The 25,830-nt window shown below is 43.3% G+C and overlaps 1 protein-coding gene across 7 annotated transcripts in view; it reads left to right on the plus strand.

The window, feature by feature from the left end:
* LOC100116528 (glutamate receptor 1) overlaps nt 1-25,830 on the plus strand; it is a 332,198-nt gene that overhangs the window by 220,628 nt on the left and 85,740 nt on the right. For all 7 annotated transcript variants that reach the window (XR_512977.4, XR_001728766.3, XM_016981060.3 and 4 more), the window contains exon 3: nt 24,596-24,723. Coding sequence is in view for 5 of the 7 variants with exons in the window: in XM_001600948.6 (XP_001600998.4) it covers nt 24,596-24,723 (128 nt within the window). In the remaining 2 variants the exon portion in view is untranslated. The remainder of the gene's footprint in view (nt 1-24,595; nt 24,724-25,830) is intronic.

Genomic DNA, 25,830 nt, shown 5'->3' on the forward strand with positions numbered 1-25,830 from the left:
TCCTCTCTCTGTCTCTTCGTTTATTTATATATATATATATATATATATATATATATATATATATATATATATATACCCACATATATATATATATATACGCGTTCCTCTCGCGTTCCGTAGGACGGGCGATATCGCTGCTGCAGTGGCTGGCTCGATCTCCACCTATAGCGGCCCCTGTTCTCTTTTTTCGCTCTCGAGCACACGGGCAAGTTTCTCAATCCAACAACGATAATTAATTTGGATGATTGAAAGGGTTTCCTTGCGGCTGATCGATTTTCATGCCTGGCGGACTGGGTAATAAGCGAGCTGAAGCTGACTTAGCGCCTGTAAACCTCGAGGATTCCTGGAAAATTGTGATTTTTTTCTTCCTTTTCGCTTATCGATTTTGCCTGGCGTGTTTGATTATACGCCGTTGTTAAGCGCAAGGAACGAAATTGCGCCGCGATTATTCGAGATGTTTTCATTGATGGAAAACGCGCAGAGCAAACGTTGAAATGGAAGGGCGCTTTTGTAAATATGAAAGATTGAATAATTGTTATGCCTGCAGCGCTGGCAGTAGTGATTCAATTCAAAAGTTAATTGAAAACTTATTTTTATCGTAGGAATAAGGTAATTTCTACTTTTCCCAATAAATTACCTGCTGAAACTAATTATTATATACTTTATTTTCAATTGCGAAAATCGTGAATGCGTAATTAAATGTTGAACTATTTAACATCGCAAACTACGAGTTAATTTAGTGCGTAAATTATATATACAAGACGATAAACTCGGCTGAATTCGCAGAATATATGTACATGTAAATTATTAAAGGATGCATTAAAGTTATTTTACGGTTCACTTTGGCAAATGTGTGTTAACTACTCGCTAGAACTTACGTTGAATTTTGAATCTTCAATTAACTGCAGTTCTGTCTCTCCAAATCCATGAATCATTTCTGTAAACAAGACCACACAATCTTACAAACTGTACTGGTGAAATAATCAGCACTTCCACTCAAACTTATCCCTCGCACCTCATAAAAACTTCAGAGACGTACAAAAAATGCACGACACATCCGTCTAATCAATCAATTAACGCGCCACCCAATATCACCATAAATCAACAATTCATCATATACGTAGAGCGTCTAGCATCCATTTATCACGACTCGGCATAACGATACATTAAACATACGAACAGCGTCGTTCGCTTCGAAAGCAGTGCAGGAGCCTGACTTTTTGCTCGATCGAGGTCAAGGGTGCGTCGAGGAACGCAAAGAATTATACATATAATTCCGTCTTCTTTCTATTAGCCATCGGCCTGCTTTTTCCCATGAGAAGCGAGTATATGTATATAGGTATACGTGTATTATGGCGCGAAAAAAAGGAGGAAGCGCCTGGCGCGCGTATACGCAAACAAACGAGCGCTTCAGACTCGACTGTAAATGGGGAAAGACTCGTCGAGGCGTAATGTGCCATCCGTCATTAATTATTTCCGCGCTGCACGCGCGCGAGAGAGACCTGGAAAAATCGCTAGAGGGTGAGAGAGGGAGACTCCTCTTCCTCCCTCGCCTCCTCAATGTCACAATTCTTGCTTTCTCTCTCTCTCTCTCTCTCTCTCTCTCTCTCTCTCTCTCTCTCTCTCTCTCTCTCTCTCTCTCTCTCTCTAGCCTACGCAGATATACTTGGCAGCTGTCTCCTTCTCTGGCCCTGTTTTTCCATGTTGATTCCTTCTTTGTTTTACTGCCATATATTTCTTTGATTCTTTTTCTGCTTTTCCTGACACATTTTTATATTTCCCTTGTTCGTTTTACTTTTGGTTTGCGTAAAGTGTGTCGAACATCACATTTATCTCGGTACGCTTCGGATAAATTCTATATACGTGCATCTGCGTGTGACATTTTTTTTCGATTTCACTTTTCTAATAAATATATTCAGGAAATAAGAGTTATAAGATTCGCAATGCGATTTAATTTGCGTCAACAACTATCTTCTATTCGCGAACTTGCGATGCAACTTATTCAGCAGCTGAGTAATAAAGCCTTTCACTCGAGCTTTTCAACATTTAATAAAAAGCAGTTCAAAATTCTGTTTACGAGCTTCACTCGCAACACTCCATTATGCATCACCGACTAAAAACAATCACTGCGCCACCGGCTTGCCCTAAAAAGCGTACTCCAGAGAAACGATCAGCATAATAAAAGCTCTCGCTGTCGCGTCCAAAAAATAGCTCTAAAAAAGAGAAACAGAGTTTCGACAAAAAAAGCTCGGAGTTAAATAACCAAAGGTATTTGTATTCAAGGGCCTAGGCTCTCTTAAACACTTTCTCTTCTCTCTGTCTCTTACTCCTCCTTGATGTCTCCTACTCAGGCTCGCGCGCGCAGTCGGCAAGTTTCCTCGGGCCGAGCTCGTACACTTCTTGCCCTCGTCGGCGCCTCATCCCCTTCAGAGCCGCGTGCCGGGGAGCTTTTTGCAGACGGTCATTAGGAAACGGACCGCAAATGTCTCCGCATGAATTCTAATGTCCGAACGAGCGGGCAAGGTTACGCTTCTAGCCGTTCTCTCTCTCTCTCTCTCTCTCTCTCTCTCTCTCTCTCTCTCTCTCTCTCTCGCTCTCAGTTCCGCGGCGCTTTTCAGCCGGCAGCGCCGGGATTTATGCGAGCGCTGCCGCGCGCTATGCGCTATGTACGCTAAGTGTGTTTTCTCTAGCTCTCTACCGGTGGCTTTCGCTTTGCTCTCGTGGAAGGAAGGAAGCTGGAGTGGGTCTCTTTTACCGAATGATTTTGCGACGTTGCGTCGCGCGCGGAATTACGGCTTCTTGCTACCTCGAGCTGAGGCAACTCGATATTATGCCTTTGTGGCTGATTTTGATTATCACGGTATTGCCGAGGAAATTTCGAGAATTATTTGTATTTAGCTTTGCCAAAGGATTACCGTTCTGTAAATTTTGAGATTGATGAATTTAAACTGGGGTTCTCCGTTTTATTTCTAATTGTTCTGCAATGTAGTTGTTGAAACTGTAACGACTAACAAAGCATATAAATTTATTCAACATTTGGAAGCTCAATTGATCTGTAATAAATTTGATTTAACGTAATATATTAATGCATAAACTTAAATTTTATTCATTCACGATACTCTATGATAATGGATATTAATTGATTACTCATAAAGCTTATAATAATGGCGTATTGCACGCATAATCGACGGATAATTGCAAAGTAAAAAATATTTCAAAATTATTGAACAATTCTATCTTCGTGGTACACTGATTTAGGACATATAAAACAATCATTAATAGTTATCGATGTTTCTGCATTTTATCAAGAAACCAGGATTGATGGTTATGATTTTGTACCGTGTAATGTTTTAATTTACAATGAGGATTCAATTTCTTCTACAGAAAATTATCTATAATAATAAAATATACAGATATATTTTACTTTTATGATATGAAATATTATGAAACGGTCGTGACGCATAAAAATGATTGCCTTGCAGTATATTTGCGTGTTATTTTCATTTCCAAATCGTCATTTTCGTTTTGAGGTACACATAAATTATTATCATATAAATTATAAAATTTAAAACAATTTACTTCAATAAAAAATAGTCTCCACCGAATTATCAGGTCTTGATTCAATGCATACGATCTAAAAAATATCTCAAACCCTCATGAGCCCAACCCTTACACTGCACTAAAGCTGAGAGCTATTAATCAGCTATACGTGAAAAAAAGAAAAAAAAACGGAAAAATTTTCCGCAGGCATGTCCCCAGTAATTCTAAAAATCCAGCATCGAGAATAAATGTCTTTCCCGGCATCGCTCGATCCACTTGATTATCTCTCTCGGCAATGATAAGGCTATATCTCCGATGCGAGCGCGCGTTCATTGCACGAGAATTCGAGAATGTGACGTGCTCGCGATGCTGCACCCACACATACACGCACACACGCGTGCTTGTCAGTCGATCAATTTCCGATCGCGCTCGCTCTCTCCTCTCTCGGTGTATCGGTTTGGCACAATTAAAAAATACGTCGATCTCCACGAGTGTATACCTATACACAATAGATATATACATATATATGCTAGACGCATAAACGGACGCGAGAGCAAAGCTCTCTCTCTCTCTCTCTCTCTCTCTCTCTCTCTCTCTCTCGAGTGTGTACCGAGCGTGTTTTGAATTTCAACGAAAAAAATGTACGTGCATTCGTTGTTTTTTCATATATTGCTGGGAGTATCGATCTATCCTCCGCGGTGGGACTGGGGGTCCACATATTTTTTTCGCTCTCGCGCGCATGTATGTTGATGGTATAATAATCGCACGCGCATTTAGCGCTGTGTGGGTGTGCAACGTGTGCCAATTTTTTTTTCTTTTATTTCGCAGACGGAATACGGGACCGGAATATCGGGCTTCGCGCTTTCGAAGTGTAACATGTAAAATATTCTGGATAAAATTCATGAATTTGATATTTTCATTTTCCTTCGATTCGGACACGCGAAGTGGAAGGTATATGACAAATTCGTTTTTCGTGGTTCGTATATAGCGCAAACAGTATATTCTGTACAATTGTAATTCGTACACGTTTTCGCTTATAAGCTAGAGCCTGGGTTTTTGTTTGAATTTTCGATACGCTTAAACAAACGCGAATACCGATTCGAAATTCTAATGAATAATTGAAATATATGCAGAATGTTCAACAACGTACAAGAATTACGCTCTCGTCGCGAAGCGTGCATTGGAACGATCGGGAAACATTATACGGGCCATTTTTCTGTTTAAAACATTAACCACTCGGTGTGCCGTGGTTTCAATTAAACATACAAGCTCTTTCAGAGTACAGAGGGAAGAGAAGAGACAAGGGACGTTTACGAAATCGAAGTTTTAATTCCAATTACTTTGCGCGCACGTATCGCGCGCTCGAACCCGCTCGTGCACGCGAAAAACAAACAGATTCAGTCAGTTCAAATAAATTTGCTGTGTTGGTGCGCGGCTGTACGAGAGTCGCGCTTTTCGTCCCTTTTATATTATATCCCGCTTTTTTCCCTCGTCGGCTCTCTTCCTCTTTGCATGCTGCCGCTGTCGCCCTCTTTATTCTCTCGCGCACATGTATACGTTGCGTTGTATTATGACAGTTGTTTCAATTAGAGCCGCGGCTGGACTATCGCTGTAATCATGATGAATGTGCGCTGCGGAAATTTCATTTTCTGAATTTGTGATGAATGAGGAATACATTTACAGTTTCGAATTTGAGATAGTATACGTTTGATCTGTAACACGATTTGGAATTGATGAATCTTCGGAGTAAATTGATGATTCCATCAATGTATTTTTATTTTACCTTATAACGACGTACTTTGAAATTATAATGCGTTCGATCAATGAAGGGTTTATACAAGTAAAGGCTCTTTATCCACTAAATCGGAGTTTTCGCTACTCTTTGCCCGATGGCACAAGATTGAAGAATCGGTCATGCGCGTTTTACTTTGATCTCCCACGCTTGTCTCTTTTACTTTTGTCACTATGTTAGCTCACTACCTGTGAACTAAGACTTCGAAAATGTTCTTTCACCTGTTTTTCACTCTCACCTTTCGGATTTTTTTGCATTTCTTTCTCTTCGAAAATCCTCTCTATAAATATATATTTTATTTAGTTCAGCCTAAAAAGCGTACTACCTTTGGGATAAATTAACGAATAATCGATCTCTTTCCGCTGCTCCCGAAAGCCTCATACACAGCCGCGAATCGCGAGCCACAAACTCTCGTCGGCCCTTCAACACAGAAAGCGGATTAAAATTCAACGTAGAAACTTTTTCGATCGCCGCGCGCGCCCTCTATACACACAGCGGCAGCCGCTCAGTATTAAGGAGCTTGCCCTATACCTCCAACTGTACGAACCCGCGTGGCCCTTTCTTTTCGCTAATGAATGCCGAAGTCGTCGACCGAAATAATAATCGTTTCAACGCACCCAAAGGCTGTATTAACGGCATTATTGTCGACGATTGGGCGCCGGGGATTAACGATTTCCCGGATGGGCTGTGTTTTTCTTCCTGGGCCGCGTACAGCCGGAGGCACTCGTAAGACCGCGTGGCTCTCGATTTCAAGTGGTCTCAGACGGCGGAAGATTATTGCGGGCTATTTATCGAACGCGCGTTGAGCGTTTTGGGAACGCATTTCGAAGAGATCCTATTTTGTTCCATTTTGGTCTATGAGTGCGATTTTAACTAAAAAAAAAAGAAAAAATAAGAAACGAAAAAACTCTTTTGTGTGAGAGCTCGGTCCAATTACCGAGCTTCCCGCTGAATAGAATTTTATTCAACGTAAGAATCAAAATGGAGCATGAAAATCGAGTATTTATTTTCCGCTCTAGAAGTACCTCGCCGGTGCAGAAATAAATTGAATAGGCACCGGCTCTCAAACTGCAAACTGGATATTTCTGTCCGCGCGCGTTTTCACAACATTTTCCCGTTTTCATTTTGCTCGCCCCGGTTATGAATAATCACACCCTTCGCATATTTCGCGGAGCAGTGAATTTCACTAAAAGTTATCCTCTCCCCCCCCCCCCCTTATCCCGCTCTGTCCCCTTTAATTAAGTCAACACCTATAGAACGGCGAATTGCCGCGGAAAACGAGTGTAGTTCCGCTAACAAATTCTTCGATTCACCAACGTTTTTATACGCGATGCTCGCGCGACGGTTATCGCAAAGCTCATTTATCTCGAGAGATATCCTACGGAGAAAGAGAGAAAGAAAGTCGTTGGGTCGTTGCGGCGTGCCAGAAATAAAGGTTTTAACGGCCCGAGAGCAGAAAGAAAGAGGGAAGAAAAAAAGAAGTATGTGTATGTGTGTGTGCGAGTTCCGCAAGGCAAAAAGCGAAGGGTCGAAAGTCGCGAGCGTGAGAGAGAGAGAGAGAGAGAGAGAGAGAGAGAGAGAGAGAGAGAGAAAGTATTATATAAGTGATAGGCAGCAACGGTGCGCGCAAGGGCAAAGTGAAAATGAGAAGAGAATTGATGTTGGGACAAATATATATATGTTTGCTTATGTGCGTGGAAAAGGGCGGAACAGCCGCGATAAGGATCCCGATTTGGGGTTGAGCAAAATTGCTAACAGGTGTGTGAATGATATATCTTCATTCCGTGATATAGCTGCGGCTGTAGCTGCTGCGAGATGAAGCAATTTGGCGAGCTTTGTTACTGCCGCACATTCATGAAAAATGTTAAAATACTTACGGTAGCTTTAGAATTTTAGAGCTTTTTCAGTTGCAACGCAATTTTGAATGAAATATTTATTATGTACGTGTACCGGTCGAAATGTATCTTGATGTTATTTTTAAAATTCATATTTTAATAATATATCTTAAGTTCATTAATCACAAAGCATAATAAATGCCAAAAGCACGTTGCTGTGTTTTTACTTCAAATTACGTATTTTTAACATATCGATCGTAAAATAATAAATTTTAAATAAATCTTGTAAATCTGTTGATCGAATGAGCAACCCTCTCGAAAGCGTAAAAGCAATTTAAAATCGAAAAGAACAATAAACACTGCGGAAATTCCCGCGCAAATTGAATGAATTACACTCCAACGAATTAAAAGAAACCACGCGACAGGTAAGAAACAATCGCGCGAGCGAACACAATAAAAAGCCAGCGAGTGTATAGCGCAATTCAACAAAGAGCCGTTGCACGTATAGCGCACCAGTCCAACGGAAATAGGAAAAAAACACAAAGTCCAGCTGGATAGAAAGTTACGCAAAAGAGGGTGAGGGCGTTTCTATCCGTGAGAGAAAGCGAGATTCCGCGGGAAAATAATGTCTCGTTATCGTCGCGCGAGCGAGTTCTCCCAACTAATCGGACGGTCCAGAGAGAGAAAGGGTGAGGGGGTGGGGGGGGGGGTGGAAGGAGGATCGAACAGCGCGAGAGCGAGAAAACGCTTTGCCCTGATAGGATTAACCTTAGTCCGGTTAATCCTTTTATTGGGAGGGCGAATCCTGGCCGTATAGGGGGTGAGAAAGGCGCAGCAAGAGGAGGCTATACGCAGACGCGTTCTTCTTCGCCCCCCCTCCCCCCACAACCTATTCTTTTATTGCTTCAGCTGCGGGCAAATGCCCCTGCAGCTGTGTATATAGTGTAAAGGGTTGGAGGTGTTCCCGGCCGGCGATTGCTCGAAAATGTATGTTTGGAAGTGGTTTCGCGCGCTTTTGGCCGTGACCAGGGCTGGTTGGAGTTACAATTTGGGCTTTCTTCTCGTGGTATTGTATGGATCGTGCTGGAAGCAGTAGAATAGAGCCAGTTTAACATAGTTATAGCTTTACCAAGATTGAAAAACTATTTTAGTTCAGGGTATTGTGACGCTAAATTGTCGTTGTGAATTTGAAATATTGTATAATGAAAAATACAAAATTTTTTTAAATACTGCATACTTTAAGGAAACATGAAATTCTGATGAAAAAAATCCACTATTAAACTTCAACCTTACTAGTAAAATCGGCAAAATTCTTCGAAGCCGCTATAAAATTATGACTTTGTCACGTATCGAGTACAAACACAGTGAACATAGTACGCTTATACGTACATGAAACTGGATTTTTATTTTCTTATCCACGTGCATAAGTTCATGTACGTACACCTTCTTTTCCACTCTCAATACGTACACCCTCTAAAATGTGTCAGCTGGTGCACGAGGGTGATCCGATTCAGAGCAGCGATGAACGATTCTCTTTTTTCCTCCGTCCCGGCGATCGAAGCAAGCGTCTTGTTGTCTGCGTGGCTGAGCCCCGTATGGAAAACGAGAAAGAAAGGAGCAGCCACCGGCGCCTCGATCGGAATACTGAGATACAATGTTGCGCTGGCGGACCCTCGCGATGCTTACGCGGAACGTGTCGGGAAAGGCAAGAGACGATGCTAACGTCAGAATATATTGGTGGGAATTAAGAGCACATGAAAGGCGAGGCGAAAGGAGTGTGAAGTGTAGGTTAAGAGATAGGACACGATGGGAATTTTTTTTTAATATAAAAGTGAATATAAGAAATTTGAAGTTTTGGTTGTTCAAGACTTGTACAAAGTTTTTTAACGATCATACGTTTCTAAATTTCAATACAAAAATTATTATAAAATAGAAGATGATACGACAATAAGTCAAACAGAAAAGTATAATCTATACGAGTATGAGAATAAGCTAGATACGAAATAAATTCTTTGATGTTATCAGATAGGTCCCCTCAGATCACAGTCGAATGGAGTTTTCGGATATAATTCACAAATTCATTAAAGACTTCATACAATTCTATTTATTTTAAATATTCTGAGAGAAAATAAAAGGAGCGAAGCGAAGGGAAAGAGATAGGAAGTTGGAGAAAGTGTGCGGGTGGAAAAAGGAGCCGGATGTGATACGCATACGAATGCTCGCGATAAATCGAATTGAAATTGAAGTGGATGCAGGTGAAACATGTAGCGGCGAGTGATGTCGTTATGCCAGCTGCGCCAAGAGAACCATCCGTCTCCATTTGTATACGCGAACTCTCGATCTTTTCTAACTCCTGGTGTTTTTCCTCTTCCGACTAACCTTCTCTCTCTCTCTCTTTTACTCTCTTTTTTTCGCGAAGAAAATCTCTTTACCTATCATTTCCATTACTGTTGTCACTTAATTCTTTTCTCTCAGACTGCTCGGTATACATATCAGATGCACATTTCTTTCTGTTATTCTTTTATCATATTCACGTGCGTACAGCGACTTTTTGTTCAATTTTTCATACTTGAATCAAATGTTTTATTTGTACTAACAAATGAATGCTTGTATTTCATCGTTGGAGCGCATCGGTAAATAATACAAATCTTTGAAATACACATACATGTATACAAAAATAAAAAGAATAAACTGGAGTTAATAATAAAAAATAAAAAATTCACCATTTTGACATTGTATAAGTACAGAATGAACACGGCTATTATAATCCGTTTCATCATCAGCTATTTTGATTCACCTCTGACGAGTAAAAACGAAATTGATCCAGAACATCAGAAGCACCGATCAATCGATTACTCAATCTTCATCTCATTCCACTTTAGTCCCCTATATGTTCTATCCTTCTTTCGTCCCAGATACATCTCGCTCTCCAGCAGCTTTCTGGCATATATAACTACAGCCATATAACAGTCTCCTTCAACTTTTTTTACCTTCCCTCAGCCTCCGGTAAGAGATATAGTCGCTTCCTCGCTCTCGAGGTCAAGCGAAAACTCACTTCTTTAAGTCCATCCGCTCGAGCTCGAGATCCCCAAACATGTAAAGCAGAGGTCGCGCGCTCGCGTCTCCAAACTTACAAATCCAATTTCGCCCGTAGGGGATTCCTCAAGAGAGAGAGAGAGAGAGAGAGAGAGGAAATGGAAGATCGAGAAACAAATATGAACGAGACGCGGAAATCCAATTCATGCGGAGAGAGAGAGAGAGAGAGGAAGAGAGAGAGAGAGAGAGAGAGAGAGAGAGAAAGAGAGAAAGAGAGAGGAAGTAAGTAGCAGGTAGGACTGGCAGGAGGTCGGTGAGCTACGGTGTTGATTTTTCGAGATGGGAAATATTTTTTCCGAGCTCGAGCGAAAATATTGATTTGCATGACGTTATACGACGCATATTCTTGATTTATTTCGCAAAAGAGGATACGAACCATGCCAGTCTCTTGCTTTTGAAATAAGTTTCGTGCTTTGCGATGGATCGCGCCCAAACGCAGTCGCCTGTTTCTACTAAATTTTTCAGTTAAAATGCAGAAGTTTCTCTAAAAATTCTTCAGACATAGCTTTTCAATTATACGAAAACCGTCACTAAAAATCGAAAAGAGAATAAACCATCTTCAGAATAACACAACATCGCTCATTATCCCACGTCGCAATTAATGATTTACACTGGGTATGTCAGAAAAACTGGAAACACAACGGACTACATCGCCAGCTCAAGAGCAAGGGGTCCATTTGTCTCAAGCGATGAGTGTTGCGTTATATAAGCCGCAGCATACAAGGTGCTGTGTTATCTAACCCGGTAGAGGGGGGAGTAATTAATTCCTCTCTTTCTCTCTCGCACTCTTTCTAGCTGTTTACGAGGGCGAACTCAAGCTCGCCTCACTTCACTGCTCGGCCGTATACACTTTCAGAAGTTTTTTTACGCTGATGAATGAAACTTGGCAATCTCCACCTCTTTATTTTAACTACGTGGCCGCCCGCGACTGTTATTATCTGCGTCATCTTTATTATCATGGCAGGCATGAGAGATCCCTTCGGTCTTATGTTCCTCCCGACCGGCCGCTCTATACTTTTTATCCTTCGGTCATTTTTCCTCGGAAGCTTATCTCCCTTATCGCTTCGCGTTTTTTTTTTGCTGGAGCTTCGTTATGAAACTTGGCTTTACGCGAGAGTCTGTCCTAGTACTTGTTCGACGGAGTTTGCACAGTCTGTGCGATGATTTTGTTTAATGAACCAGCGATTGGACTTCAGCTACGATTGTCAGTGTTGTTTATACGAGAGAAATCTATTGGTCATAATTTTTGTTTCAAAACAATAGTAATAACATAGATTTTATTATTCTATCTCTTGAATGTTTTACAATATAGAAATCGTCAATACTATACTGTATGGACTCGTTACATTCAGCCTCCTTATTCGTTAGAGCTTTGATTGACGATCGTCGGTATAATTATTTCGCTTTCTCTGTTTTTCTTTCATTCCTTCTGTCGAGTCCGGTAATCCATAGTTTTTTTATTATTCCGCGCATTAAAAAAGTTGTTCCCGCTGTCGCAGATCGGATTGTAAAATATTTCATCACGGGCAGTCTCGTGTTACTTCCTTCGCTCGCAGTTTTATCGTTTTCTTGGACAAACAACATTAATTTACTGGGTACCTTATTACATTTCTTGTCGAACAAATTACTCAACTCGAATACTATTGAAAAATATAAGTTTCTGCTAATAATCCGAAACTATTGCATAGCGCAATTATACAGCATAAGAAAAGCTCTCGAGTATACACTCTAAACACTCCACTGTATGTTCGCACAACAACGCGCTTCTAAATCACAATGTTTCCAAAGTAATCACCCGGTGCACAGGCAAAACCTCGACGTTTTTTCCAACCGAGCGGTCGCAAAAGCGTCAATAATTTGTTTACCCCCTGCAGAGCCACTGGCTCTTTAAACTCTTTTTCGTGTGCTCCCGCTATTTTCGCTCCTCTCTCGCCGTTCCATCTCTCACTTCCTCGTCTCTACCCGCGTTCTCGGGGCTCGCTCGCTTACTAACGACGCGCTTTAATTTACCTCGGGGAAAGCCGACGGACCACCGCCGTTGACGACGACATTTGGCACTGGAGCTGTGCTCGTTAACGTGGCGGCCTCGTGAATCTCGGATCGACCTGGTTTTCTGCTGTACGTAGCAGTGAAAGGGCTACTGCCGTCCCGTCCAGATTTAAAATTTTTCATACCGTCTATGTAGACAGTCTGTGGTGGTATTACTGACGCTGGCTCGCGCTAGAACCTACAGTTCTACGTCGTTATAAACTTAATACGACTGAGTGTTCTTTTCGAAAGCGCGCCGGGCATGCTCTCTCATTATGTATTTCTTAAAGTCCGAGCAAAAACAGTGGACTGCAGCGCTGTGTTTGTTTTTACGCATTCGAGATTCCTGGAGGGATCGTATAACTCTGTGGGATAATTGAAATGAGATTGCTGATTAGCGAGCAGGAAACTTTTTAGACCAATCGGTGTGCATTATCGGAATCGTTCTCGACCGACAGCGTGGTATAATTTCCGTTGCGTATTACTTCGCGTTTTCTGTATACACAAACGGAAGGGAAAGGATTGGTACATGGTATGTAGATGTATAACGAAAATAACTTTTATTGTGCGATGTAAACGTGTATACACACCGAAGAAGTTTACTTTTGTGCTGTGTATAATTGAATCGATGCCGCGCGTCGATATCGAGTTTGCCTCTAAACTTCGTTTCATCGCGGCTATTCTATAATAGAATGAAGCTAGCGCATTCGCAAAACAATGGCTAATAAATTTTGTGGAAAGTTTCGAGATCGTGTGAATTCAACAAGTTTTCTCCGCTGGGCCATTCGTGGAATACACCTAGGGAAACTGTAATAATTCTGACTGATTGGAAGTGCATCATTCGATAATTGCATAGAGGCATAGAGTGCACTGGCTACTATATGATAGGCAATTACTTTAGCTTAACTATTACAAGGAACTACAGCAGAGTCCATTTACTGTATCGGTAAAAAGTTTGAAAGTTAAATCACGGCTATACAAGCTCAAATTCATTTTTACGCGTTGCATCACGACGACACTCAATTATAATTCCACGTTAATGACGGTCAATTAAAATCAACAATGGCTCAGCCAAAATCGAATCGCGAGCGGCACACACTCTTACCGACACTTGCATCAATATCACGATATAATAGGATCATATATAAACGAATTAAGCGTGCAAACGGCAGGAAAACCCCCTCCGGTTTCGATCTAATAACCAAATTAACCCGCACCACATTCCGTCAAAATGGCACCGACAGCAGCAGCAGCAGCAGGAGTGCAGTCCGCGGCTTCATATCAAATTATGCGATACACCGAGGCGCGACAGAAACTCGAATCCCCCTTCCTACCCTCACGGCTATTCGAGCGGCGGTCCGCGGCGAGATCGAAGCCGGTGGTTGCCGGGCACGAATCACTGGCTTTCACGTGTATGCGCCGAAAACTTCCGAATCCATCAACGCGCAAACCAAATCCCCCCGGTGTATGTGTGTGCTCGCGCGCCACTGATATGTCTTGTCATCTATGTAGAGGCAGAAAGCGAGAGGAAAGGAGAAAAAATACACGGCCTGTGTAAAAAACAAATTGGTATTTTCTGTGGATCGAGCCTCGCTTCTTTTTATTGCGATATGTCGCGCGCGATATCAGAGAATAATTCGCAGCAGCGTCTTTTTGGTAACCTGCCGCTAATAAAGCTATTTTTTCATTTGTTTTTCCGTTTGCTTTGGTCGGAGGATTGGATTTTTTGGTAGTTTGATTTCTGGATGTGCATCGAGATGGAGATTTGATTGGAAGCGCCGAAGTAGGGTTTTTTTTAATCCGGGGGTACATGCGAAAAAAAAATTGTTATCTGAACGCGGACGGAATTTTTTTTTCTCGAAATCGAAAAAAATCGAGTGTGCATGGTCAAAATTGTGAATTGTTTGACTTTTTGCACTGGCGGTGTATTCAAGTCGGTAATGGATAGAGACTATAATTGAGCGGAAATTCAGTTTTCACTCGATGCTGCCGACGTTCGATGAAAGGTTACTTTGAAGCGAAATTTTTTTATCTATTGCTTCTCAGTACTGAAAAATTACGATGGAAATTCGGAGATACGCTAAGTGTTACGTTTGTTAGAAATCAATTTTGATACTTTTTCAACATTTCATCAAATTCTGGAATATGTAACTCTCGAGCAATATGGAAGTGGATTTTGTTTTTTCAAATGAAATTAATGATTGACTGATATTGAATTTCGTTTTTAACAATAAATAATTTAATGCACAAGCGATTGCACGGATAAACAAGATTCACCACGTGCAAGGTGTGTATGTAAATATATATATATATATATATATATATATATATATATATATATATATATATATATATATATATATATATATATATATATATATATATATATATATATATATATAACAACTATCATGGAAACACTCCATTTTCTACTACCATTATGAAGCTGCAGCTTACACGTTAAAACGTTCTTTTTCCTCAAACGAATTCAACCTCGATAAATCATACCACCTCGTTCCTCAAAAATTCACGCCGAGTTCATCTGCCACGCCAAAAAATCGTCTCGCTCGCATCGAGCATCAACAACAGCAGCAGCAGCAGCCTACCTCAAAATTGAAAAACGGAGACGTAGGAATACGTGCGCGCTGCCGCAGCGCGTGGATCGCTGCACGCCAAAGGCCATTATTACGCGCGAGGCGCCGCCTGATATCGTGCGGCGCGAAGAATAATGGCCCGGGACCATTCCGCCGGATGAAAAGTTCCCCGCGGGACGTGTGCGGGAAGGCAAGCGGCTTCGTCTTCGTCAGCGTCGCCGAGTTATAAAAATGCGTCGACGTCGAAGAAAGTGAAATCCTCTATCGCGGCACGTATAAACGCCCACCCGTATGCGTGTGTTCCACTCCGGGGATTTCTGGCGAGATGCGCGCAGGTATAAGAGTGGCCCTGGAATATTGATGCTCTTTCGGTGAATTTGGTCGCGGGCGGTGCATGTATAGCGCGGGAGAGATGAAGTGAATGGCGAATGAGATGGCGTGTGCACAGGGAGGATTTTCAATTGCGAGTCGGAATGGATAAAATGCGCATTTGTTTCGTTCTTGACTTGGTTAATACGAGGAGAACAAGCGAGTTGAAGTTTTCATTTTTCCCTGAACCTCGGCACTTTTCGAAACTCTCTCTCTTTTTCCTCATTGAATAAGATGTACAAGATGTTGAGCATAACTTTCTAAATGACGGGTTTTCCTCAATTACGAAGAGTTTTTTTCTAAATATAATTTTATCTAAAATTATCGTAGCGTCGAGTCTAAAGTTTCGCTCAAAACACAAGTGTCTCGTATGACGTCAATGTCTAGTTTACGAGTTGGCGCTACGGGGAATTTCAGGTGAACGGATCGGTCGTATAAACACGAGAAACTTGTTTCAGCAAAGCTTTCCAGTGCGCGCGACGTCATCGTATAGCACTTTGTTTCCAGAAGCTAATTTGAAAGTACCTCAAAACGAAAAAAACACCATCAGCAAAGGATTCGCTAGTTTTTATCAAAACAAACGCAGCAGCAGTTCAACCGTCACACGTAGCGAATAACCGCAAAGTTCGTCCTTGTTTCTCTTCGGCGATGTCGTATATATAGCTAGACACTGGTGCGCACGTACACAAGCGACTATCTGACAAAGCACAAGACGTAATCGGGATAATCAGCCGATCGCTGAAACTTAGGTCATTATGAAGTTGGCGGGAACCGAGCCGCGGTCCGCGCCGATAAACTGATAAGCCCTCCCGAAGCTCGCGCTACACATGAACTTAACCGCCAGCCAAGCGAGAGCATGGGTAACATACTAAGAGGACAAAGGGAGAGATGCTGCTGTGGTGCACGTACAGGGAGAGGAAGCCAGACTACCGAAAGAGGCCGAGGGTATACACCTACGGAATGCAGCGAAATGGAAATGTACATAAAGCGATAGCGATACAGAGTGGAAAAATTGCTCTGAACTCTCGGGCCACGGAGAATTTGGGGCCAAGTTTAGAGAACTTTTCGTTCTTTGCCGTTGCACTTTCACGTGGCGGGGGTACGCGAGCTGAATTTCGCATGATTAACAATGTTTCGATGGGATTCGATATAGGATTCATAGAATTAATTTTGCTGTGTGTAATAAAATAAAAGAATCGCAGTAAAGACGAAAAAAAAAACAACTACTACAGAGCAAAAGAAAAGCGTTCGTGATTCATCTCGCTGAGCGAAATTGCGTTATCCAGTTCGCGCGAGTTCCTCCTCGCAGTTCTCGCTAAACGTACACGCAGAGCAGCATCAGATACGACTGGGCGAAAGCGCAGCCGAGTGGAAAGGAGCGAAATCGGAAGCAATAGAAAGTGAGACGGATAAGCACGTCGCGCGTATAACATTGTCGAATGCACACACACACGTGTGAGCACGCGAGCCGGGGACGAGAAGTAAGGTATTGCGTGCAAGGGACACAAATAGGAATGTGCGTGACAGGACAAGTTGCCCGGCATAAGTTAAATGGTCCGTGAACGCTAGTTGGAATTAGTTGTTTCCCTGTACCTCCCTCTGCTGACGTAGTGCGGCCGGACCTGAACCTGTAGCGCACACATGCACATGCGATAGGCTAACCTTGTTCTCGCTTCCTTTATCATTCCAATTCTTGCGCTAAAGTCGCGTGGGAACGTCGTCGCTTGCAGCTTAAGCGCGCGAACGACCTCGTCGCGTCGACTTTCGTCTCGCACCTGACCCCCGTCGAAGCGTGCGAGAGCTTGCAAGCTTTGTTGCAGAGCTCGAGGAGCGTCAAACAATGCGTCCTTTTCGGCGCGACGATATAAGCTTCGTTAGAATAATTAGAAACAAAACACACGCTCTGATTCCCTGAGAGATTTCGCGGCTTAAATTCTCCACTTTCCGCTATACTGCTTGTATACCATAATATTCTCGAGACACAGTAGGTGCTGGAGCGTGGCTTTGATTAATTGCGATACGAGATATAATTGGGTTCGACGCCGGCTATTGTTGTTGCGTTTGCGCTCGTGTAATTGTTATCGTTGTCGCTATAGGGTTGCTGTTTTTCTTTCGGGAGAATAATTATTATCCGTACGTGGACGTATTTCAAGCCTTTAAAAAAAAATTTAATAGCATGATTAATTAACGAACACTCTGTAAAGGTGAACACCGCATTAGACACGGAATATAAAGGGCAAACAAAATTAAAAAAAAAATCGAATCTATAAAAAACCGGCGCCATACCGTCGATTCATTACCGCAGTAAGTCCAGCCAATATATAAATAAAACTCGACGTGCTTAAAACTTTATCAAGCATAAAACAGCCGTACAACACGGCATTGCTCGCTTTCAATTATACACCGCACATATTCCGCACCTCCTCCCCTTCCTCCGAAGCTCCATTCAAATGAGAAATACCTTTACGATCGCGCTCGCCCTTACAGAGCAAAGCAGCAGCAGTAGGAGCTTCCGATGAATGCAGCTCGGTTGGGGTCCGCTAATAAAATTGCCAGCCTCGTAAAAGCCAATACGCAGCCCAGGGAGAGAGAGAAAAAAAGGCATATCGAGCAGAAAGAAAAGAACCGCCGGTGGCGGCGGCAGCTAGCAAAGCCGCTTAATAAAAGTCCTACAATTTCCTCTCTTTCGATATCTATCGAGGCAGAACCGCACGCAAGAGTAATCAATAATTCAGCGGGATAGTACGCGTGCCAGGCTAACGACGCTGGCGCTCTAGTGTGCGCGGGCACTTAGTTGCTCTCTCTCTCTCTCTCTCTCTCTCTCTCTCTCTCTCTCTCTCTCTCTCTCTCTCTCTCTCTCTCTCTCTCTCTCTCTCTTTCTGTCTCTCAGTTCGCAAATCGCCTTTTGTCGAATTGCCGAGCACAGACTCTCTGCGGCAGACCCGCGTTGGGAAGAAGAATTGAGATGGAAGGTAGGAAATAAGTTGGTTCGAAGAGAGAAATCAAGTTGAGAGAAAAAGAGAAACTGCGAGCGATAGTGGGAGGGGAAGAGAGTAAGCTGATAAATGGTGATAAATAACAGCACGTGGCAAAGTATATGGGAAAGAAGGATTTGGCGCGGATTCGACGAGCTCGCAGTCAAAAGTGAAATAAAGAAGGATGAGGCGGTATTTGTAAGGGAAGGCCTTTATACCACGAAACACTATACACCGGAAGAGCGTATAAGAGGATTTATATGGACGTCGCTGAAGTCGCGAGATATAATTGCAGGGAATCAAGTGTCGGAACCCGCGAAAGGGATCACGAGCGGCACGAAGCAGATGACAGAACTCGCCGAATGAATTGCAGCTGAAGAGAATGAGCTTGAGGGCGAAAAGCGCTGGACCAAACAAACAGACCCGGTTACAGAATGCGGGAGATGAGGATAAAAAATTGATGAAAGAAAGACTTAGCGCGCTGGAAGAGCGGAACGAGAGCGAAATAAAAGAAGGACGTCTCTGGAAGGGACTACTCGCGAGAGCAATGTTTGTTGCGGCGGATGCGAACCCTGAGAGGAAAAGGAGGATGGAGAAGCCCGGAAGAGGGAAAAGTAATAGGAAAAGCATTCGGACGATCCTCTTACAGCGACGTCAAGTTCATTAAGACGGCCTTTCCCTACCGTGAATGTAAAAATCGGCTTACGCCATCAGGAGGAAGCTCCTCCGAGCTAGAGGACCATGCAGCGATGATGCGACTTCTTCCATTTGATCAAGGAGCGGCTGCTGCTTCCGCCAAGTACTACTTTGCTCTCTCTCTCTCTCTCTCTCTCTCTCTCTCTTTGAAGCTCCGCCGACAGGCAAAAGGGAAATTACCCTCCGTACCCTACATTTGCATCCATCTATTTACCTAACCATCCATCCATCTTTCTATCCCTTCATTCGCTCATTCGCACACACACTCTCTCTGTCCTCTTTCGAAGATCAATATCGCCGCTGTACGGTTATTATCGTGCGCGCGGTCGTGGAGAGATATAACGCCTGTCTACGGCACTGCGCAAACTTCGCCGGCATCATTAGCACAGCGCCGCTGTTGCCGCCGTTGCAGCAGCCAGCGTTCGGCAGCAGACCAGGGCGCTTCTCTCCTCCCCCCCCCCCCTGCCAAGAGCGAAACAGTGTGCCTGTGTACGTGTGTGCGCTTGGCCGATATAATAACGGGAAGATAACTTGTTTAGTTAGTGCCGATATGGAGTCGATAACTCTGCGACCATCTGCTGCAACGCCTTACTTCCCGCGCGGCCACCTACTCACCCTTGGAACTATCCGAAGCTTGTGCTGCTGCTGCTGCGAGGATCTGCCCTTCGTAACAGCTGCGATATGAGCTGGAGCATGTGTGCAGACTTTTCGCACGGGCTCTGTGTTTGTGTGTGTGTGTGTGTGCGTACGAGGCTAGGCCACCGGCGCCTCGTCGTCTGTTTATGTACGCGAGACGGGCCGCAATGCCGTATGCAGAGCTCGTAAGCGAATATGTGTGCGCGAGCGAGCAAGCGACTGTTTGCGTAAGCCAATATTTGCCTGCGTGTCCAGGTTCAGGGCTGGAGGAAGGCTCGATGTGTCTGCAGTTTCAAGGGGCCGTATAAGTGTGTGATTGGGTTACTGATTGCGTACTCGAGTACGTCTGCGACAAGACGCTTGATACGCGTCCTATCGAGCGTGATGAGTATCGCTACTAATTGATTCACTTGGATCCATATGGTGGTTGCGCTCAATAGATAATTAGGAACGTTGTAAAAATAAGTATCTCGTATAGAAAGCCGATATATAGGATAAACAAGCCTTATCGACAATAAACTCCCCCTCATCAAGTACTCAATTTCCCGATATTATCCGACATCCATACGCGTCAACTCAGGCTTGCTAATGAGAGCGCTGTATCTACCCAGCTCTGTCTGGGCTAACCAAAAAATTCCAAACTTTTCGTCGGTCGGCTCAACTTGCGCCCCAGATAAACTGCAGCCACACACACAGACAGGTCTACCCACACACAACTCCGGAGTGTATAAAGCCTCAGAGCGACTAACGAGAAACAAGCGCGCGCGCGTGGGATATAGAAGGTATATATATATATATATATATATATATATATATATAGAGAGAGAGAGAGAGAGAGAGAGAGAGAGCGAGCGATAAGCGAGATGACAGGCTGACGAGAGAAGCCAGCGCACCTCCGATAAATTTCGGTGAATACCGCCGGGCGGAATGTGGGGCCAGGATTAATAATGACGAGAAGTGCAAAGGGGCGACGCGTACGTACATACACACACACCGTCACATGTGCCCCTTGACCACTGCTCAGTCGCGTATACATCATCAGTCGGCTTCCATTATGCTTATGAATATAAACGCGACCCCCCAAGGCAGAGCCAGAATTCTGGCGATAAATGCCTCCGTTAGGCTGGCCACTACCGGCTTGTTACCACTGCTGCAGCGGCTACGGCAGCACCTCTTTGCGCCCGTCGGCTGTGTCTGCATTATTACCGGCGCGAAACGCGCCTTTGGCAGCGTCAGGCGCAGCAAAAGAATTATTTTGAGAGCTGGAAGAAATGCCTTGGGAATGTTGATTGTAATTGCAAGCACTGAAGGGTATGATAAGCTTATTCAAATTTTTGGCGGGCACAGCGATGGGTTTGAGAAAAATCGTCTCATATTATCATGTTACATTATTCTATCTGCACTAATCAATTTTTTATATCGATTTGTAACTGTTTAGCATCTTCTTTAGGCAAATACCCATAATTCGCGGAATTCGACCCTCATTCAATATTTAATTTATTTATTTGTAGCTAGCAAATCGCATATTGATTAAGCAGAAATTCGACTGCAGGTGTTCCGTAAATGTTGTTGGATTCACATGAATAGTCCTATAAACTCCGCGAAACATTCGATTTAATGCAGAATTATAACGTTTAAATAATAATCATCGCTGAATTCAATGCTCCATCAAATGCGCTGAAAATATTAGCGTAGCCGCAATAAAGGAATCAGTAGCCGCGAATTCTTTCAAACCGCACGCACGCACGTCAAGAGCGTCTCTTGATTTTGCTCGAGTGCAAGAAACGAGAATGACGAGTAGCACAATTTTCGTGCTGCGTCACACGAGGCGCATGAGTCTCAATTAACGATCAAGTGAAACGAGTTAATAAACGGGACTCTCGTCCTCTTCGTCAGCGACTGAGCTCATTATTCATGTCTTTTCCAACGGACGTGTCGATTATCTCGTTCGCTCGTCTGCAGCTCGTTCTCTCTTTCTCTCTCTTCTCTCGTGTGTATGAATTTCCTCCAAAGCTCACCGCAGAGAGCCAGTTTGCATAAATGCGTCGTGCGGAGAGAGAGAGTAGGTTGATATATATATATATATATATATATATATATATATATATATATACGCGTACATGAACGGGGAAGAGCATTTCTCGGATGGAACACGAGCGATTGTGCTCCATTTTTTCTGCCTCGAGTGTGCCGAGTATATGCGGAAGTCTGATGAATTGAGTTTCGGAGTGATACGGATACCTGCTCATGGCATAATACAATAGCAATTCATAAAATTGAATAAAGGCTTTTGTCATCCTGTCGGATTCAATAGTTAGCTTCGTGGTATAAGCGCATAATACGCCTGATCAAAATCCAATGGTCATTGTATACACAATGAATATTAAGTTAGAAATACACCGCGAACAAATGTCGTACTTCGCTTCTCGGAGCACGAGCAATCGTCGGTATGTATATACCACACGTATAGTCTCCAGAACGCACATTATAAACTCTGGCAACAAACAGCGCGTACCAAAGCGCGACTAATAAAGAGAGCCGAGATCCTCTTCGGTCTTCCACACAACTTTCCTCAAAACTTTTTTCTCTCCACTCTCGAATCTCGAGAATAAAACCGGAGACATTAAGAGAAAAGGCTCTCAGAATTTAAATTTTCCACGTGATTCCCCGTAGATCTGACGCCACCACAGTGTCCTATGCATACATATACCTATACATACCTACAGGCGATAGTGGGTGAGCGAGTGAGAGAGAGAGAGAGAGAGAGAGAGAGAGAGAGAGAAAGAGAGAGAGCCACTACCGAAGGAAAAAGCAGCAGCAGCGGCGCGGCAGCGAAACGATATTGGCAGCGTCGGGGAATCCCCTTTAGGAGAAAAGAGGATTTTTGAGGCAGGAGCCGGCAAATGGCGCCTCGCCTCCAAGAGACGACGAGATCAAATAGGATCGGGCAACCGGGAAAATGAGAGCCTCCACTCCCTATACCTGTGTACACCTTCTCACGCGTGTGCATGCGCGCACACATACGCGCGCACAATGTCTCGAGAGAGCTACTAAGACGAAAAATATCGAGCGAACCATCTGCTTTTCAGATAATTGCCTTAGCACGACGTCGCCGCGTTCGTTGCACTCGCTAGAGAGACGAAGACGGAAAACGTGTGTTTTCGCCTGCGTGAACGACGTCGTCAGCTATACTACATCCACTTTTTACTGGGTATTATGCGAGAATGAAAATTTCCTGGAGACCCCGGGATTCTGCTGCTGTCGTGCCTGTTTGCTTGCTTTCTTAGTCGTGCCGTGTTTTTACTTTCGTTTTGAAATAGCGGAGACGCGACGCGGCAGAAGCGATGCGGCTTTATTAAAATACGATTTTACGAGAAACCCGACGAAGCGAAAATAATAGATGATGGGAATTTGAAGCTCTTCTAGTATTTTTACGGAAACCAACTAGATCTGCTATATGCATTATTAAATTTAGCACTAATATTATCAATCTATTCGTAGTTCCAGTGCGCAGAGAACAAACTAGCATACAAAACTGTCCGACGGAATCCCAATCACGTCACTGCAATTCGCGCGCGTGCGCGCCGGGGGACATTTTTTTCAAAATTCCAAAGCGAGAAAGAAAGCCGCGTCGGGCGATTTTTCAGCGCAGCCTTATTGCAGAAGTACTTTATGTCATTCGGCACCTACGTTTATTAATTCGAAACGTCACACGGGAAACGCGCGGGCAAAAAGCGTCCGCTTCGATCACACGCTAGCCGGCCGCTTTCCGCGCCTGACGCGCGACGTTTATTGCGTTAGTTTGTCGGAGTTTGCGAGAGAGGGGCAGGGGGGGGAGAAAAAGAAAAAAGGATGAGAGAGAGAGAGGCGAGAAATGCCTCTGTGTTCGATCTCCGAGGGGACGACGGCTCGACGAGTTTTCGCACCCCGGCTCTCCAGCTCGTTCTTAGCGGCCTGATTTTGTTAAGGAGTTTCACGATCTTAATTGAATCGCGCCTAATTCAGTTTTTTTTATTGAGCAAGCGTCTCTCGTAGGATGGGAGGCAATTAAGGCTCCTCCGCCATTATTAAGCGACGGAGTAAATAAAGCCGAGATAGAGGGGTTACATAGTTGAATTAAAAAAAGGGGGATTTGATAAGCAGCTGAGCGTCGGTGGGAAGAAACGAAGTGATCGCGGCTGCTTGAGGTTGATTGAGTGACTTGTTCTTTCGATATTTTGACTGTGCTTTGCGATTGAGGTTCTTTAATTAGGTCTTCTTTCACATAAAAGTGCATAGTCATCGTCGTTTGACCCAAGAAAGTGAAACCTACTTAACCTCATCTAACGTAGCGTATTGACCTTCCATCATTACTGCAGAAAAGGCAAACACTGCTACGACTTACAATATTTACGGCTCGCTTGTCTTTGATTTATTCCTGATGAACACGTGTGCACACAGAAGCAGCAACAGCAGTAGTCACGATAATTACTTCGTTAACCAAAGCACTGCTTCATAGGCAATTTACGTTTACATAAGTAAATGAATTGCGCCTGAAATATGTTCTACTGCAGCGCAGGAACCCATTTAAACAGAACAAGAGACTTTCGCGCGGGCAAAAAATCCCGACGACGGAAAAAAAACCCGTAATAATTGTCGTCGCAGCGAAACGAGCTACTGTAAAATATAACGATCCGCTTATGTTATATCTCCTGTCCTCGAGCTCACCCTCGTGTACACGTACATATCTATATATGCTCGGTGAAAAGAAGAGCCGAGGGGGTGGCAAAATAAAAAGAATAAAAGTTATACTGGAGATGCAATTTACTCGCGTATGGAAGTCGAGACCCAAGGCCTTTGTCATGCTAATTTGCGACGCATTTTAGCCCTGCATCCTCCGCTTCCTCCTTCTTTCTTTACACAACGCTACACGACCTGTCTTCCTTCGTCTTTGGCCTCTTCCTTTTTTTAGCGTTATGAATGCACTCGACCACATTCATTTTGCCGAGTTTTAATTGCCCGAGGATTTATACGTGGACTCTTTTTCTGTTGCAGTATGCGACCGTTTCGCCATTGGAGTATACTCGTTGATCGGAGCTGTGAACCCCGACTCCTTCGACATTCTGCACTCGTACAGCAATACCTTCCAGATGCCATTCGTTACTCCGTGGTTTCCGGAGAAGGTGAGAATTTTTAAGTTTTTTAAATTTAGACGAACAATGTATTATGTAACCTGTAGCAAAAAATCACGAGAATATCCTTAGTTAGAAACTTAAAATTCATATTTTTTTTAACAAAAATGTTCAACAACTCTTCTTTTAAAAGGGATATAAAAAGAAGCTATTTTCGTGCGATTTCATTCTTGAGCTTGTAGTGAAATATACTGCTTTAATTTGAAACTCATAAACTACCGTCACAACAGCAATACCTAAGATTTACATTCAAGTTTAATGAAATTCCTATAGTTATGGAATTTTTAAATTACATTGTTTGCTCGCAGTTTCAGAAAAAAAATCAAGATCGTTTATTCTTCTCTCCCATTGTTTGCCAACTTCATAACATTGAAATGTTGGTGCACATACCTCTTTTTCTTGAATCAGTCAAGTTTTAAAGGAATCGCTTGAATACTTGTTGCAATGACGCCACACTTATACGTATAATATTCGCCGCGATGAATAACCTGATTTTGCAACTTTGATATAAAGACCGAAGATAAATTTTCAAAATCGCGAATTTTACTACTTCTAAGATGTAGCAGATAAGAAAACTAGTATAGTCGTTATTACAACATCATGTATGAACCGCCGGCGACCCATAATCTTCGAAATTATGTCGATGATTAAAATCCCGCCTGAATCACGCACTAAAACGTATAAACGTAATCGTTTCCATGTTCCGATATGCAAATATCATTCCCGTTTCTAATCACACAGCGTCGCCGCAATAAAACAAGATAATCGCTCGCGCGGTCGCGTGTGTGCAGGCATTTGAAAAGAAGAGAAAAGAAGACGCGCGGCACAAGGTAAATCAACTGCACACAATCGAGCAAATGTTAATCGAGAGAAGAAATAATTCATCGTTTAATCGCGAATCATTGCATCTTCATTTTTACGCCTATATGCACACAATGGCGATTATATTCACCGCAGCGCTCGTCGCGTAACAAGTGCGCCGCTAAATCATTTAAGAAAGATCGCGGCTGACACCTGCGCGCGCTGGAAGTATTATTATTGCACAACGAGCCTCATTTTTCGCTCCAGTGCCGGCGGCGGCTATAGCGACGGCTATTA

This window comes from Nasonia vitripennis, chromosome 1 (genome assembly GCF_009193385.2).
Source record: "Nasonia vitripennis strain AsymCx chromosome 1, Nvit_psr_1.1, whole genome shotgun sequence".
Classification (NCBI taxonomy): domain Eukaryota; kingdom Metazoa; phylum Arthropoda; class Insecta; order Hymenoptera; family Pteromalidae; genus Nasonia; species Nasonia vitripennis.